This window comes from Garra rufa, chromosome 1, assembly GCF_049309525.1.
Source record: "Garra rufa chromosome 1, GarRuf1.0, whole genome shotgun sequence".
NCBI lineage: Eukaryota > Metazoa > Chordata > Actinopteri > Cypriniformes > Cyprinidae > Garra > Garra rufa.
Window position 1 is genome coordinate 9,248,608 of NC_133361.1, and position 13,292 is coordinate 9,261,899.

General features: G+C 35.7%; 2 protein-coding genes across 2 annotated transcripts in view; both read right to left on the bottom strand.

The window, feature by feature from the left end:
* Positions 1-202: 202 nt before the first annotated feature.
* On the bottom strand, positions 203-5,271 carry LOC141329406 (uncharacterized). The gene is made up of 2 exons (XM_073835463.1): positions 4,916-5,271; positions 203-2,016 (listed from the first exon to the last, which is right to left on the bottom strand). Exons 1-2 carry the CDS (start codon positions 4,971-4,973, stop codon positions 959-961), a joined length of 1,116 nt encoding a protein of 371 aa, XP_073691564.1. The 5' UTR covers positions 4,974-5,271; the 3' UTR covers positions 203-958.
* Positions 5,272-10,082: 4,811 nt separating this feature from the next.
* The window catches only part of LOC141343331 (uncharacterized), a 34,951-nt gene continuing 31,741 nt past the window's right edge, over positions 10,083-13,292 (bottom strand). The window contains exon 7 of the mRNA XM_073847963.1: positions 10,083-11,849. Coding sequence (XP_073704064.1) covers positions 10,876-11,849 — 974 coding nt within the window. The 3' untranslated portion in view covers positions 10,083-10,875. The remainder of the gene's footprint in view (positions 11,850-13,292) is intronic.

Sequence of the window (13,292 nt, forward strand, 5' to 3'; positions counted from 1 at the left end):
AAATGAAATGAAATTTGTTCATTAGTCCTTTTAGCATCATTTTGGTTGATCTGATCCATTTATTCATGTAAAATACAGTCTCTGTGTCATTCTGTGAATGTGAGGGAGTGTGCTGTGAGGAACTAAAGGTCAACACGGTATAGAAGGAATGCGAGGAAGTATTTGGCCCATGATTTCTATCATGGATTTACATGTGTGACAGTAAATGCATTCAATTCAAAAGCTTTATTGAGATATTTAGAAAGCCTAATAAGCAAAAAACATTTTGTTTGCAAATACAATTTCCAGGTAATAAAATTTGTTGATAAAATATCAAAAGTAAAAAAAAAATTGTATAGGTATCAAAATTTAAACAGTGTTACTATTCTTATGATACTGCACATCAGTCCGGTTCTTTAACAGAAAAGGCCCATTTAATACCAGGTTCCAGTATCTTCACTTTTTACAAGAGAAGCAAAACGGATCAATTACAAAGCTACATGACACTATATCTTGTTCTGTGATTCTAAACTCATCAGAAGTAGACGAACAGACATTTGAAAACAACAGTGAATAAAAATATTTAAAAAAAAAAATCTCAGCTCTCTTAAAGCGTTCAGCATCTTCTTCAGCTTCCTGAACAAGAACAGCTTTCCTTTATGAAAGCGTAAGCAAACTACAATTGATCAATATGCATTAAATATACATTTGAACATTATATAAAACTCATAAAAAAGCACAATTATATCATGTATATCATGAAGCAAAATTAAGCTTCTTTGGGGAGTTGATCTGAATCTCTCGGTTGAATCTGCTGGTTTTGAAAATGTTTATTCAATGTGAAAACTTTAAATAATGTTTCTTTGACGACAGTTTTAATGACTGGGACAGATTTATCCAGATGATATTTGATGCATTATCGTGTCACATTTGTTGAGGATGCAGCATCAGATCGGAAAGTGCTGGATCTGAAGATGATCTACTTACTGTGCTTGTGTTTTGTATGACTGTGTAGAGAAGATAAATAATTAAAACACTTCCCACATTCAGTGCAGTGATACGGCTTCTCTCCAGTGTGGATCCTCTCATGTATTTTCAGATATCCTGACTGATTGAATCTCTTGTTGCAGTGTGAACACTTATAAGGTTTTTCTCCAGTGTGAATCCTCTCATGTGCTTTGATATTTCCTGAATAACTGAATCTCTTGTCACAGTGTGAACACTTGTAAGGATTTTCTCCAGAGTGAATCCTCTCATGCAGTTTTAAACTGCTTGCTGTAGTAAAAGTCTTCTCACACTCAAAGCACATGTACTCTCTCACACCAGTGTGTATTTTCTGATGTCCTTTCAAATGTTGTAGACGGGAGAAACTCTTTCCACACAAATTACATGGATATGGTTTCTCTTTTGTATGAACTCTCAGGTGCTGCTCCAGGTGTGAAGCTCTCAAAAACACTTTGTCGCATTGATGACATGCAAACGGTTTCTCTCTAGTGTGAACATTTATGTGTGCATTAAGAGTTGAGGATCGTGCAAAACTCTTCCCACATTGATTACAAGTAAATGGTTTTTCTCCAGTATGAACTCTCATGTGTGCTGCAAGTAGTCCTTTTAGTGCAAAACTCTTCCCGCACTGATCACATGTGTACGGTTTCTCTCCAGTGTGGATGCTCTCATGTGTTTTCAGATATGATGACTGACTGAATCTCTTGTCACAGTGTGAACACTGATAAGGTTTTTCTCCAGTGTGGATCTTCATGTGATCCTCAAGGTGTGATGATCGTGTGAAACTCCTCCCGCACTGATCACATATGAACGGTTTCTCTCCAGTGTGAACGTTCATGTGACGCATAAGACATCCTTTGCTGGAGACACTCGTTCCACACTGAGTGCAGGTGAAAGATTTCTTTGCTCTTCTTTTCTTTAAATCTTTCTGTTTGATTTGAGAGCACCTCAAATATTTTTCTCCAGGTTTGGCTTGTCTTTGCTCCTCAACTTCACTCAGTTCTTCATTCTCATCGATTTCTTCAATCAACTCTAAATAAAAGTAAAAATTGTTAATTTGCAGTAACTAATAAAAAGCAGACAAATGTGGACATAAAGATTAACCCTGATTTAACAATGTAAAGATAGATGTTATACAATATTTAGATAATTTTGATGCGAAAAAAAAAGGACAACATTAACATGCAAATTCTCATTTTTATATAAAAAAATAATGTATTTTACTCTTATGATATGTAACATTGGTGGCAGATTTAAGCACAGGACCCGTGCACCTGAATGAATGAATGAAATGCATGATTGGGTTTTACCCACTGATCTATATAATGACTGGATTGCTCATTGCGTTCTAAACTGCCGTTAGGCAGTGAAGCCACCGGAAGTGTTCGATCCGCCATCTAACTATTCCCTACCTGCAGAGAGCGCCATTGAGTCACATGTAAATTGCTGCTGGGGGGTGGCTAATTGGGCTTAAGCCCCGAATGTTTTAGGTTTTTAGCGTAATTAGTGCGAGTGCCGCATGCTGTAATATGAGCAGTCATTATTCCGTCGTCTCCCGGGTGCTGATTGCTCGTGTGCAGGTGATACCTGAACTGCACACATTGCTATCTGGATTTAAACTAAACTCATTTAAGCTTTGCCAGTTTCAACATTTAAGAGCCATAAGACGCAAACCCGCGTGCACAGTGAGAAGTGACAAGATCTGTGTGTGCATTCATCCGAAGCGCGCAAACTCGCGCCTCAGAACGCACGCAAATATTACTCCCGCAGAAATGTTATTTCGTCCTGCTCCCGCCCGCCACATTTATGTTTTGCCCCACTCCTGCCCGCAAAAACCTGCATAAAAGTAACCTATACCCCCGCGGGAAAACAGGTGTCTACTTCATCTCTTGGCTGCATGAAACATAAGTCCGCTATTGATTCACAAACTATTCATGCTTTCGGGGTTCTGATCCATAGTACTTTTGCGTGGAATTTTAAAGTATTTTCGTAGTTGTCAAAATGATTGTCCTGTGAGTGTTTTATAATGAATGCTTAAATGCTTAAAAAATACTCTGAAGTTGTAAAGAATCTCTGAATTAAAGAATTCAGGAGATTTAAATCTGTATATAGCCTATGTTAAAAAGTTAGAACTGAGCAGAGGGTTTTCTTTTAAATTCAAAAGTATAGTTTTAATTTAAAGTTTGTTTGTTTGAGGTTTTTTATAACATGCATTAGAAGAATAAAAAGGCAAAACAAATGTTTTGGTTAATAAAAAAAGTTTAAAAATAAACACCTTTAGAGGAAATGTCAGGCATAGGGGGGCCTTCTGTACCTAAAAACTAATGTTAGACATACTTAAACCCCCCCCCCCCCCCCCCCCAAAAAAAATCAGTTTATTTTATTGCATCTTTACTCTATTGTATTTATTTGTGCTGTTGCTTCTAGTTAGATAGATTATTCGTATTTCTTTACTTTTAATTTTTTTAAACCGTTGCACCCCTAATTTTCACCACGTAAAAATTTGTCTAATGGAAATTCTGATTGGTTGGTAACTTCAGAAAGTTACCAGACACTTTGGCTGGTGATCAAAAAAGTTAATTTCGAACCCTGGTTGTGATCTCATGACGTGAGAAAATTGCGCTAAAACACTCACTCAGTTTTTATTACTTTTAAAAAATAACTTCAACTTTGTTTCATTTCCTCTTGTAGGCTCTACTGGGTGAATTTTTTTTTTGTTTTTGTTTTTTTATTGAGTATCCTAACTATCATCATTTTCCCAGAAATTGTATAGATTTTTAGGCATTCTATTATCTCAAACAGCCTGAAAAATAGTGCATTTAGCTGACGTAATTGTGAAAAAAATCGACACGGGGGAGCATGCCCCCGGACCCCCCTAGGTTTGGGCTAAGCCCCGAATGTTTACATCGTCTGGCTCCACCCCTGGTCATGGTGTGCATTTTTAATGCGGATGATTGAGCAACATCTATTTCAGACACTTCAGAACAGCTAATTCTGTAATCATTTACTAACATACCGTTTCCATCTGAGTAAAATGCAGTGTATGTTGAATTAATTATTAATTTAACAAACAAATCATTACCTGCTTTAAAATGAATAACGTCACTGTTAATATTGTTGAAACATGCAGTTAGTCTACTGTACGAACATAAACAACAAAATGACATAAACCGTGAATAGCTGTACTGAGATCGTATGATGTTTATGTTTATCTGATGTACGCGACTGTAATGTAGGCTATGAACGTACATTTTTAATAAGCAGAGGGAATTACCAACATTAACCGTTTACATGCTTAGGACGTTTGCATTGTGAAAATGTACAGTGAGACTTCAGGTATAAAAACACTGACTTGTTATGTGATGTTTTCTCAATGAAATCGTATAGTTTCCTATTCATTCAATGGAATGTATGCGAATACTAGGGAATACTAATATGGCGGCGCGGTGGCTTCACTTTTATGACGTCATGAGCAATCCAGTTCTCTATTATAGATCAGTGGTTTTACCCCTCATTTGTTATCAATATCAATAGGGAATTTATCATTTCGAAATATTAAGCAAAAATTAAGGCCTACTAAGCCAATAACTGCTTCGCTGCTGCCATCTACTGGTTATGTATTTATTTAATTTTAAATATGAATGAATGAATGATGCATTTATATAGTGTTTTCATTGTGTATTGCCGTACACCCAATGCGCTTTACAATCATATAGGGGATCTCTCCTCCAACATAAATAAATGTTTGTTTACCACAAAATATATTTGGTAATTTTAGAACTTTAAAGTAAATACTTTAAGTTTAAACCATAATACGATGTTTTATTTATTGCAGAGCTCTAAAGATTTTTCCTATTACAGTAAATTTAAATCTGCTTGAAGCTTTATTACCATTAGCACTATTAATAAAGAAAGACACATAAACACCAACCTGTTTGTTCTTCAGTATCTTCAGAGTGTTTGATTCTGCAGGGTCCTGGATCTCTCATCTTCTCTCTGTCCTCTTAAACTCAGTCTTGGCAGATTTCAGCTCTTCCTGATGATTTGATGCTCGTCTGCTCTTGCAAACAGATGTGAATATTCCAGCATTTATTGGTGAATCACTGTGGGCGGAGCTTCACTGATGATGCGATTCGTGTAGGAGGAGCTTCATTGAAGGTGAATGCAGCATGGGAGGAGCTAATCTGACAAAATAAGAGATATATCACTTACTGCGATCATTTTATTCATGTATTTATTTTCAAATATAAGGAATGGTCAGATTTTTTTTTTAAACCAAACACAGAAATATATCTACAAATTTGTAGCAAAAAAATAACCTCAGTATGTTGACACCAGATCTCCTGTAAATTGCCCATTAAAACTCATTTCACTGAAGACATCAGCATAATAAATGAGGTGAAAACAGGAGCCATGTGCATGAAATGGGTCTCTTCAGCTGCTCTGTTAATATTAATGGGCTGAGGCTATCAAGACTCATTTAACAAGCCATTCAGGATCATCAGCAGATCAACTTTATTCTAAGTTTCCGGCTGAAGAGATGCACTTTACTCTCCAGGAACTGAAGTTTATAAAATATTTATTTCTAAAAAACACCAGAAGAGCTGCATAAACATAAACGTACAAAAAAACATTAGACATCTGACCAGAAATTGTGTAAAAATGCCCATTACAAACCTATAAACTAATGTACACACATTTGCAATCAAACTGGCCAACACAATTAATAGTATGACAATCACATTTTCAGTATACAGGCTAAAAGTAATAACCTTGCTTTACTGGTCTGTAGTAAGCCTGAATAATATGAATTATTTTAACACTTGACAAACTTCATTTAAAGTGCTACCTGAATGACTACAATCTCCTTTTAGAGTGCAATATGAAATGAGACAACTATGAACTGACGATCTCAATTTAGAGAGAAAAACATAACACATATAAATAAATGACCAAAAAAGACCTGAATTACTGTAAACAATCTATCTGGTATGCAAACCAAGAGAAACAATAACACTAACGAGGTGATAATACATTGTGCTTATGACAGTACCCAGCTAACAATTTTTGGTTCCCAGAACGTTCCCGGAACGTTCCCAAGAACGTTCCCTATTGGTTAGCCAGGAAAGTTTTCTTTACGTAACTAGAACGTTCCCTTTAGGTTAGGGGAACGTTCTGGGAACCTACTTCCCGCAACGTTCTAAGAACATTCCCGGAACTCCCGTGTCCCGAAGTAAGCGGCATGGAAGGCGGACGGATGTGAATCTCAATAATCACTACTACACACCATGTCTTGTTTTAAACTATATATTTTTAATCATTACAGATAATCAGAGCACATTTAACCATCATAAGGAGCATAAATGAGACTAAATTATGCTATACTATGTTAGATTTCGTTAATGTAAAATGTAGAAGTACCATACCATAAAACAACCCAGATTTTGTTTATTAAAGCACCAAATAACATGACTTCAACAAAATATTCGATTTTAAAAATGTGTATTTTATTTTTTTACAGACATTAAAAAAAGGAAAACATTTATTTGACTTTAACTAGGATAACATTACGTTCGTTTCTTACCGCTGAATTAACGATGAGGTGCTTCCCTCTTCTGGACACTAAACGAAAACGTCTCGGTTAACATTATGTTTTCTTCAATAAGACGTGTCAAATCTCCCTAAAATAACAATATTTACTCTCGTATATATATTAGTTATAAGTAATTATCCATTAAGGAGATCAATCACCGAACTTTAGTCAGTCAGTAAAACGAAATGACCGTTATTTTTTAAATTACGCGAGCGCGCCGCTTTATGTTGAGGAGAGGAGAAAGCGCGTGATGGAGAAAGCGCGTGCTGGAGTAAAGAAATAAATAGTGTTTATAATATAATTTTCAGACACTTAACCTTGGCTTGTTTTAGCTATAAAATTATAAATTATATTATCATTATAATGCGGTTTGACCACTTTGATGTCATTTATTAAAAGCTCATCTCGGACATGAGATTCTAGTTTGTTTATGATGAAAAAAAAATCCATTTCAGCATTAGAAAAATCAGAGTCATCTGCAAAGTTTTAATTCGTTTAAATGCTAATGATTAAAAAAAAAAAAAACCTGCAGGGAACGTTCTGGGAAGGTTCTTTTTAGGTTATAAAATAAAAACTAAAAATAACCTGCAGGGAACGTTCAGGGAAGGTTCTTTTTAGGTTATAAAATAAAAACTAAAAATAACCTGCAGGGAACGTTCTGGGAAGGTTCTCTGTAGGTTATAAAATTAAAATCTAAAAATAACCTGCAGGGAACGTTCTGGGAAGGTTCTTTTTAGGTTATAAAATAAAAACTAAAAATAACCTGCAGGGAACGTTCTGAGAACGTTCTTTATAGGTTATTAAAAAGAGAACCTACAGGGAACGTTCTGGGAACGTTCTCATTTGGTTCCCGAAAAAATAACCAAATGGGAACCATATGGGAACGTTAGGGGAACGTTCTGTGTTTGCTGGGTAACAACAAACCACACTCTCTGAATAACAACATTAACAAATTAAATGGTCATCACTGATATTGAAAATATGCATAATATGATAATGACTTACTAAACGTTCTGGAGATCGCAAAAAAAAAAACACTTTAAAGAATCTCAAAGTTTACCACACAGAATGAAACTAAAACAGTACCTTGAGCCCTTCATCAGCCATTATTTTAGAGGTAGAGAAAAACCTTTACTTCACAACGCGCACCGAAAAGTTCATGTTTCTTCTCCATTCGTGTTAATCAGACGCTTCACGTAGAAAGTTCGCCGAGGTACACAAATAGCGCTATTCCATGACAACAGCGATCTCTATGGACGGAGGTAAATATGTCAGTGACTGGAGATTTAATAAGGCACTTAATATGCACACAGGACAATAACCATAGAGGCAGATTGCTGCAGATGGACTGCTGGCTTTCTTATCCGCTATCGGACATGAGGAAGCGTTCGGGAAAACAACCGACGGCCGCCAAACTTTCGTCAGGAAAACCCCAAACTACAATCGATCTCTCACAATTACTTCGTGTACGTCGTAAGGAACATCCAGCGCACCTCCCAGCAAGAAGTTCAGCAGCCCTCATTCAAAATCCCCCCAACAATAGACCTCATATCGATTCCACTAGAAATACAGCACAAGTGTTCGTCGATTTCCACTGAAGAGACTCAAGGAGGGCGCTATCACTGTCGCCCCTCCCCTTGCCTAAAACTAAGAGCTTACACACGGTCCTCCAATGAAAGACAGCACTGTTATTTCTCACAATGTGACATGAATAAAACATCTGTAAAATAAATAAATATCCTACAATACAATATTTAACATGTCCATATAAATCTTAATGTCGTTATAAAAAATCTTACTATATTATTACAATAAAGTAATTAGATCATTGCCAGTTTTTCATGTTTAGAAACTGACAATGATCATAAAAAATGCCAGCAATATTTAACGTTTTCTTGCGTCAAATTTCATTGTTATTTCTCTATATTCACATTTTAGAGTGTATTTGAAATTCTCCATCTTCATTACTCACTACAGAGACAATAAAGTGTTTAGAAGTTTGGCCCGAGATTTGGTGTTACGCCTCTGTTCACACAGATCCATGAAAATGACTAAGTAATATGCTGACAGTCCAGTAGATGGGGATGGTACTTTGTAAAGAAACACTTGCCTTTAGACTGAACACATAATACACGTGCATGAGGTTATTGTTTTCACAAACGGGGATCCTTTCACAATGCTAAGAAAAAAATATTGTTGTGTAAATGTACCTTTTGAAGCCCTGTGAAAATTATTTGTCCAGTCTACATTATTTCACAGCTGTCTACATGGAATCTACAGGGATCAGCATTTCAAATTGAATAATTTTTAAAGGAATCATGAAGTGCAGTCTATGAATAAAATAAGCGCAAAGTTGCCTTTTTCCATGCATTTCCTGGAAATGACTTAAATCAATTTCTATACTGCGTATGGACCCTTAATGAGATATTTAAGATGTTTACACACACACTTCATTTATACATAGATCAAATTTTCCTCTTTCTAATTTGTATCAGTAACTATACTGCTACTTACTACATTTCAATTTACTTTGTGTACTGTGGGTCTTGGTCGGAGAGATCACCAAACAAACTGCAGAAATTACCACATTCCAGAGAATCTAGAATCCCAGCCATAAAATTCATCACATGACCATCACCGGACGCCAGTTTGTCTGGACCTCAGGGGACTGTTAAACTGTTAAAACTTAATGCAATTATCAGGAGAATAAAAAGCGCTTTGTGTTTAGAAACCTGTCAGGCAAAATGGTTAATCGTCAGCTATGGCTCAATCTCAGCAAAACACAGATAAAGAGCAAACTACAGAGATCGCCCCCTCCTCTCTGAGACCCTCCAAAGAATAGATGTCCAGCTCACTCATGACCAGAAATTACCGTAAATTGATTTAAGAATACACAATGAATCAGATTTATTCACAAGATCTGTCCAGCTGTCTCCTCTGACATTTCAATGAACCCCTCTCTCTACAGAGAGCACACAGCAGAGATACTCTAGAGACGATAGTTAATAGTTTTGCCCCCAACATTTGCATCGCCCAATCATCAGTAACGTCAGTACATAAGTAAAATAAGGCAAGACACTGAAGTATGAAGGTAAACCAGTAGCAAAACTCGTGCACTTGTAAATGCAGACCTGAGAGAGCAGAGTCGGGGGCGGGGCTAGAGCGGGAACGAAGACTTTTTATTGGTCGACTAAAAAAATATGCTGACAGGCCAGTATATGGGGATGTCACTTTGTAAAGAAACAATTGCCTTTAGACTGAACACTTAATACATGTGCATGACGTTACTGTTTTCACAAACGGGGATCCCTTTCACAATGTGTAAATTGTGTAAATGTATCTTTTTAAGCACTGTGAAAAGTCTAATCTACATTATTTCACAGCTGTCTACAGGGAATCTACAGGGATCAGCACTTCACAATTACTTTTTAAAGGAATCATGAACTGCAATCTATGAGTGAAATAAGCGCAAAATTGCCTTTTCCATGACAATAAAGGCATTCAATTCAATTCAAAAGCTTTATTGAGATATTTTAAAGCAGAAAGCCTAAAGAGCGAACTTTTTTCCATATGCAAATACAATTAACAGACAATAAAATCTAAAAAGCAAACACTTTTTTTTTTAGGAATCAAGATTTACGGTTTAAACAGTATTACTATTCTTACAATACTGCACATCAGTCTGGTTCTTTAACTGTATTCTTTTCCTCTTTTCTTTAACAAAAACAGGGCCCATTTAATGCCAGGTTCCAGTATCATCACTTTTTACAAGAGAAGCAAAACAGGTCAATTACAAAGCTACATGACAGTATATCTTGCTTCTGTGTTCCTAAATGCATTATAAGTGGACAAATGTTCATTTTAAGAGCAACAGTGAATAAAAGGGTTAAAAATAAATCTCAGCTCTCTTAAGTGTTACAGGATCTTCTTCAGCTTCCTGAACAAGAACAGTTCGTAAAAAGCTTTTACTTTTGTTTATGAAAGAGTAAGCAACTACAATTAATCAATATGCATTAAAACATTTGAGACATTATTTGAAACTCATAAGAAAGCACAATTATCTCATTTATATCATGAAGTATAATTAAGTTCCTTTGGGGAGGAACTCCATCTTTGAGTTGCATCTGCTGGTTTCGAAGATGAACTTTATTCACTGTGAAAACTTTAGATAATGTTTCTTGTAAAGACTGGTTAGGACAGATTTATCCAGATGATAATTTATTGTTTGATGCATTATTTTGTCACATTTGTTGAGGACGCAGCCTCAGATCTTAAAAAGTGCTGGATCTGAAGATGATCTACTTACTGTGATTGTGTTTTGTATGACTGTGTAGAGAAGATAAATTATTGAAACACTTCCCACATTCAGTGCAGTGATACGGCTTCTCTCCAGTGTGAATCCTCTCATGTATTTTTAGATATCCTGACTGATTGAATCTCTTGTCACAGTGTGAACACATAAAAGGTTTTTCTCCAGTGTGGATCCTCTCATGTATTTTCAGATTTCCTGAATGACTGAAACTCTTGTCGCAGTGTGAACACATAAAAGGTTTATCTCCAGAGTGGAGCCTCTCGTGCAGTTTTAAATTGCTCGCTGTAGTAAAAGTCTTTTCACACTCAAAGCACATGTACTCTCTCACACCAGTGTGTGTTTTCTGATGTCCTTTCAAATGTTGTAGACGTGAGAAACTCTTTCCACACAAATGACATGGATATGGTTTCTCTTTTGTATGAACTCTTATGTGCTGCTCCAGGTGTGAAGCTCTCAAAAACACTTTGTCGCATTGATCACATGCATACAGTTTTGCTCTAGTGTGGACATTTATGTGTGCTTTAAGATGTCCTAATTGTGCAAAACTCTTCCCACATTGATTACAAGAAAATGTTTTCTCTCCAGTATGAACTCTCATGTGTGCTGCAAGTAGTCCTCTTAGTGCAAAACTCTTCCCGCACTGATCACATGTGTACGGTTTCTCTCCAGTGTGGATCCTCTCATGTGTTTTCAGATATGATGACTGACTGAATCTCTTGTCACAGTGTGAACACTGATAAGGTTTCTCTCCAGTGTGAACGTTCATGTGACGCATAAGACATGCATTGCTTGAGACACTCTTTCCACATTGAGTGCAGGTGAAAGATTTCTTGGCTCTTCTTTCCTTTAAATCTTTCTGTTTGATTTGAGAGCAACTCAACGATTTTTCTCCAGGTTCGGCTTGACTTTGCTCCTTGCCTTCACACAGTTCTTCATTCTCATTGATTTCTTCAGTCAACTCTAAATAAAAAGTAAAAATGGTTCCTTTTCAGTACCTTATAAAAAGCAGACAAATGTGGACATAAAAATGAACCCTGATATAACAACATAAAGATAACCGATATACAATATTTTGATCATTTTGCTGCGTTTTTAGAAATTAAATGTACCTTAAATATTTCCGTAAATGAGGTACATTGATCTTCAAATTATTATTTTTAAAACACTAGAGGTAAAAAAAACTAAATAATTCTATAGGAAGAACTAATAATTAAAGCTGCAAGCAGCGATGACCGGGCCCTCGCCATCTGTGCAGTCGCCATCCCGATAGCACCAGGAAAACGGTGCCCAGTTGGCACATGCATTCACAGCTCTGCTCTGACTCTTTCTCTTACCACCCATCCCCCCTCCTTACACTCAGCCACTTACCACACAAACACACACATAGAGTGCAGAGCAGAGTGAGATCAGATATGTTTTTATTTTTATTTTCTTTCATTCATGGAGTTTTGTATAATTATGAAATTAACTGTGTTTGATCAGAATGAATAGTTATTTGTATGAAAAAAGTTTCAAAGAGTTAGGATGCTGCACTTTAAATATATAATAAATCATTGAAAATTGAAAATGGAAAATGAAATTCTAAGCACGCTATCTGCCTCAAAAACACAGGAAACAAACATTTGAATGTATTTTTTATTTTTATTTATTTGCCATGGCAACAGCATTTGATGCATCAGGGACGCCTTTACAGACTCGGCCGTGTTTTTACATTATTCTGATGTAGTTTGAAGAAAATCAAGTACAAATATATTGTTCGTTGTTCGTTCGTGTTTGTTAGTTCATTAACCATTGTTAACAAAAGAGACCCTATTTTAAATAGTTACCATGTTTTATGGTCTACAAGCATTGTAAAATATTATTTTAATAATCTATAAGCATCTGTGAAATAATTATAAACAAATATATTAAAAATAAATACATATTAACTTAGTTGATTTTTTTGGGGCCTTTTTGTATTTGTTTCTCATTCTAATTAAGTGAACTGAGCAGTATAGTGTCATACTTATAATACGATTTTTTGTTCTATCAGTGAGAGTGTATATATGTATTTAAATCATATAATTTTTCCTTAAAAGATAAAAAAGATTTTAATGCTCTTTAAGCACCTATACAAAATAATTATGTAAAAGTACACTGACAGTACAGTACATATCAACTGATTCTATGGATTATTGTCATTCTTATACACTGACAATGAGCTAAATAGCATTAGAGGTCAAACGATTCCTTATCTTATGGGGATCTCTAGTGTTCATCCCTGGTATTAAAGCTTTAATATGAGAAATTTATATGACAATTTTAATGTTTTTGGGGCCTCTGAGCATGATAACATTTTGAAACTACACGTATTTCCTAAGAATTTCTTGTTCTTTATATGTAAAAAGTTTTGATGAGTTAGAA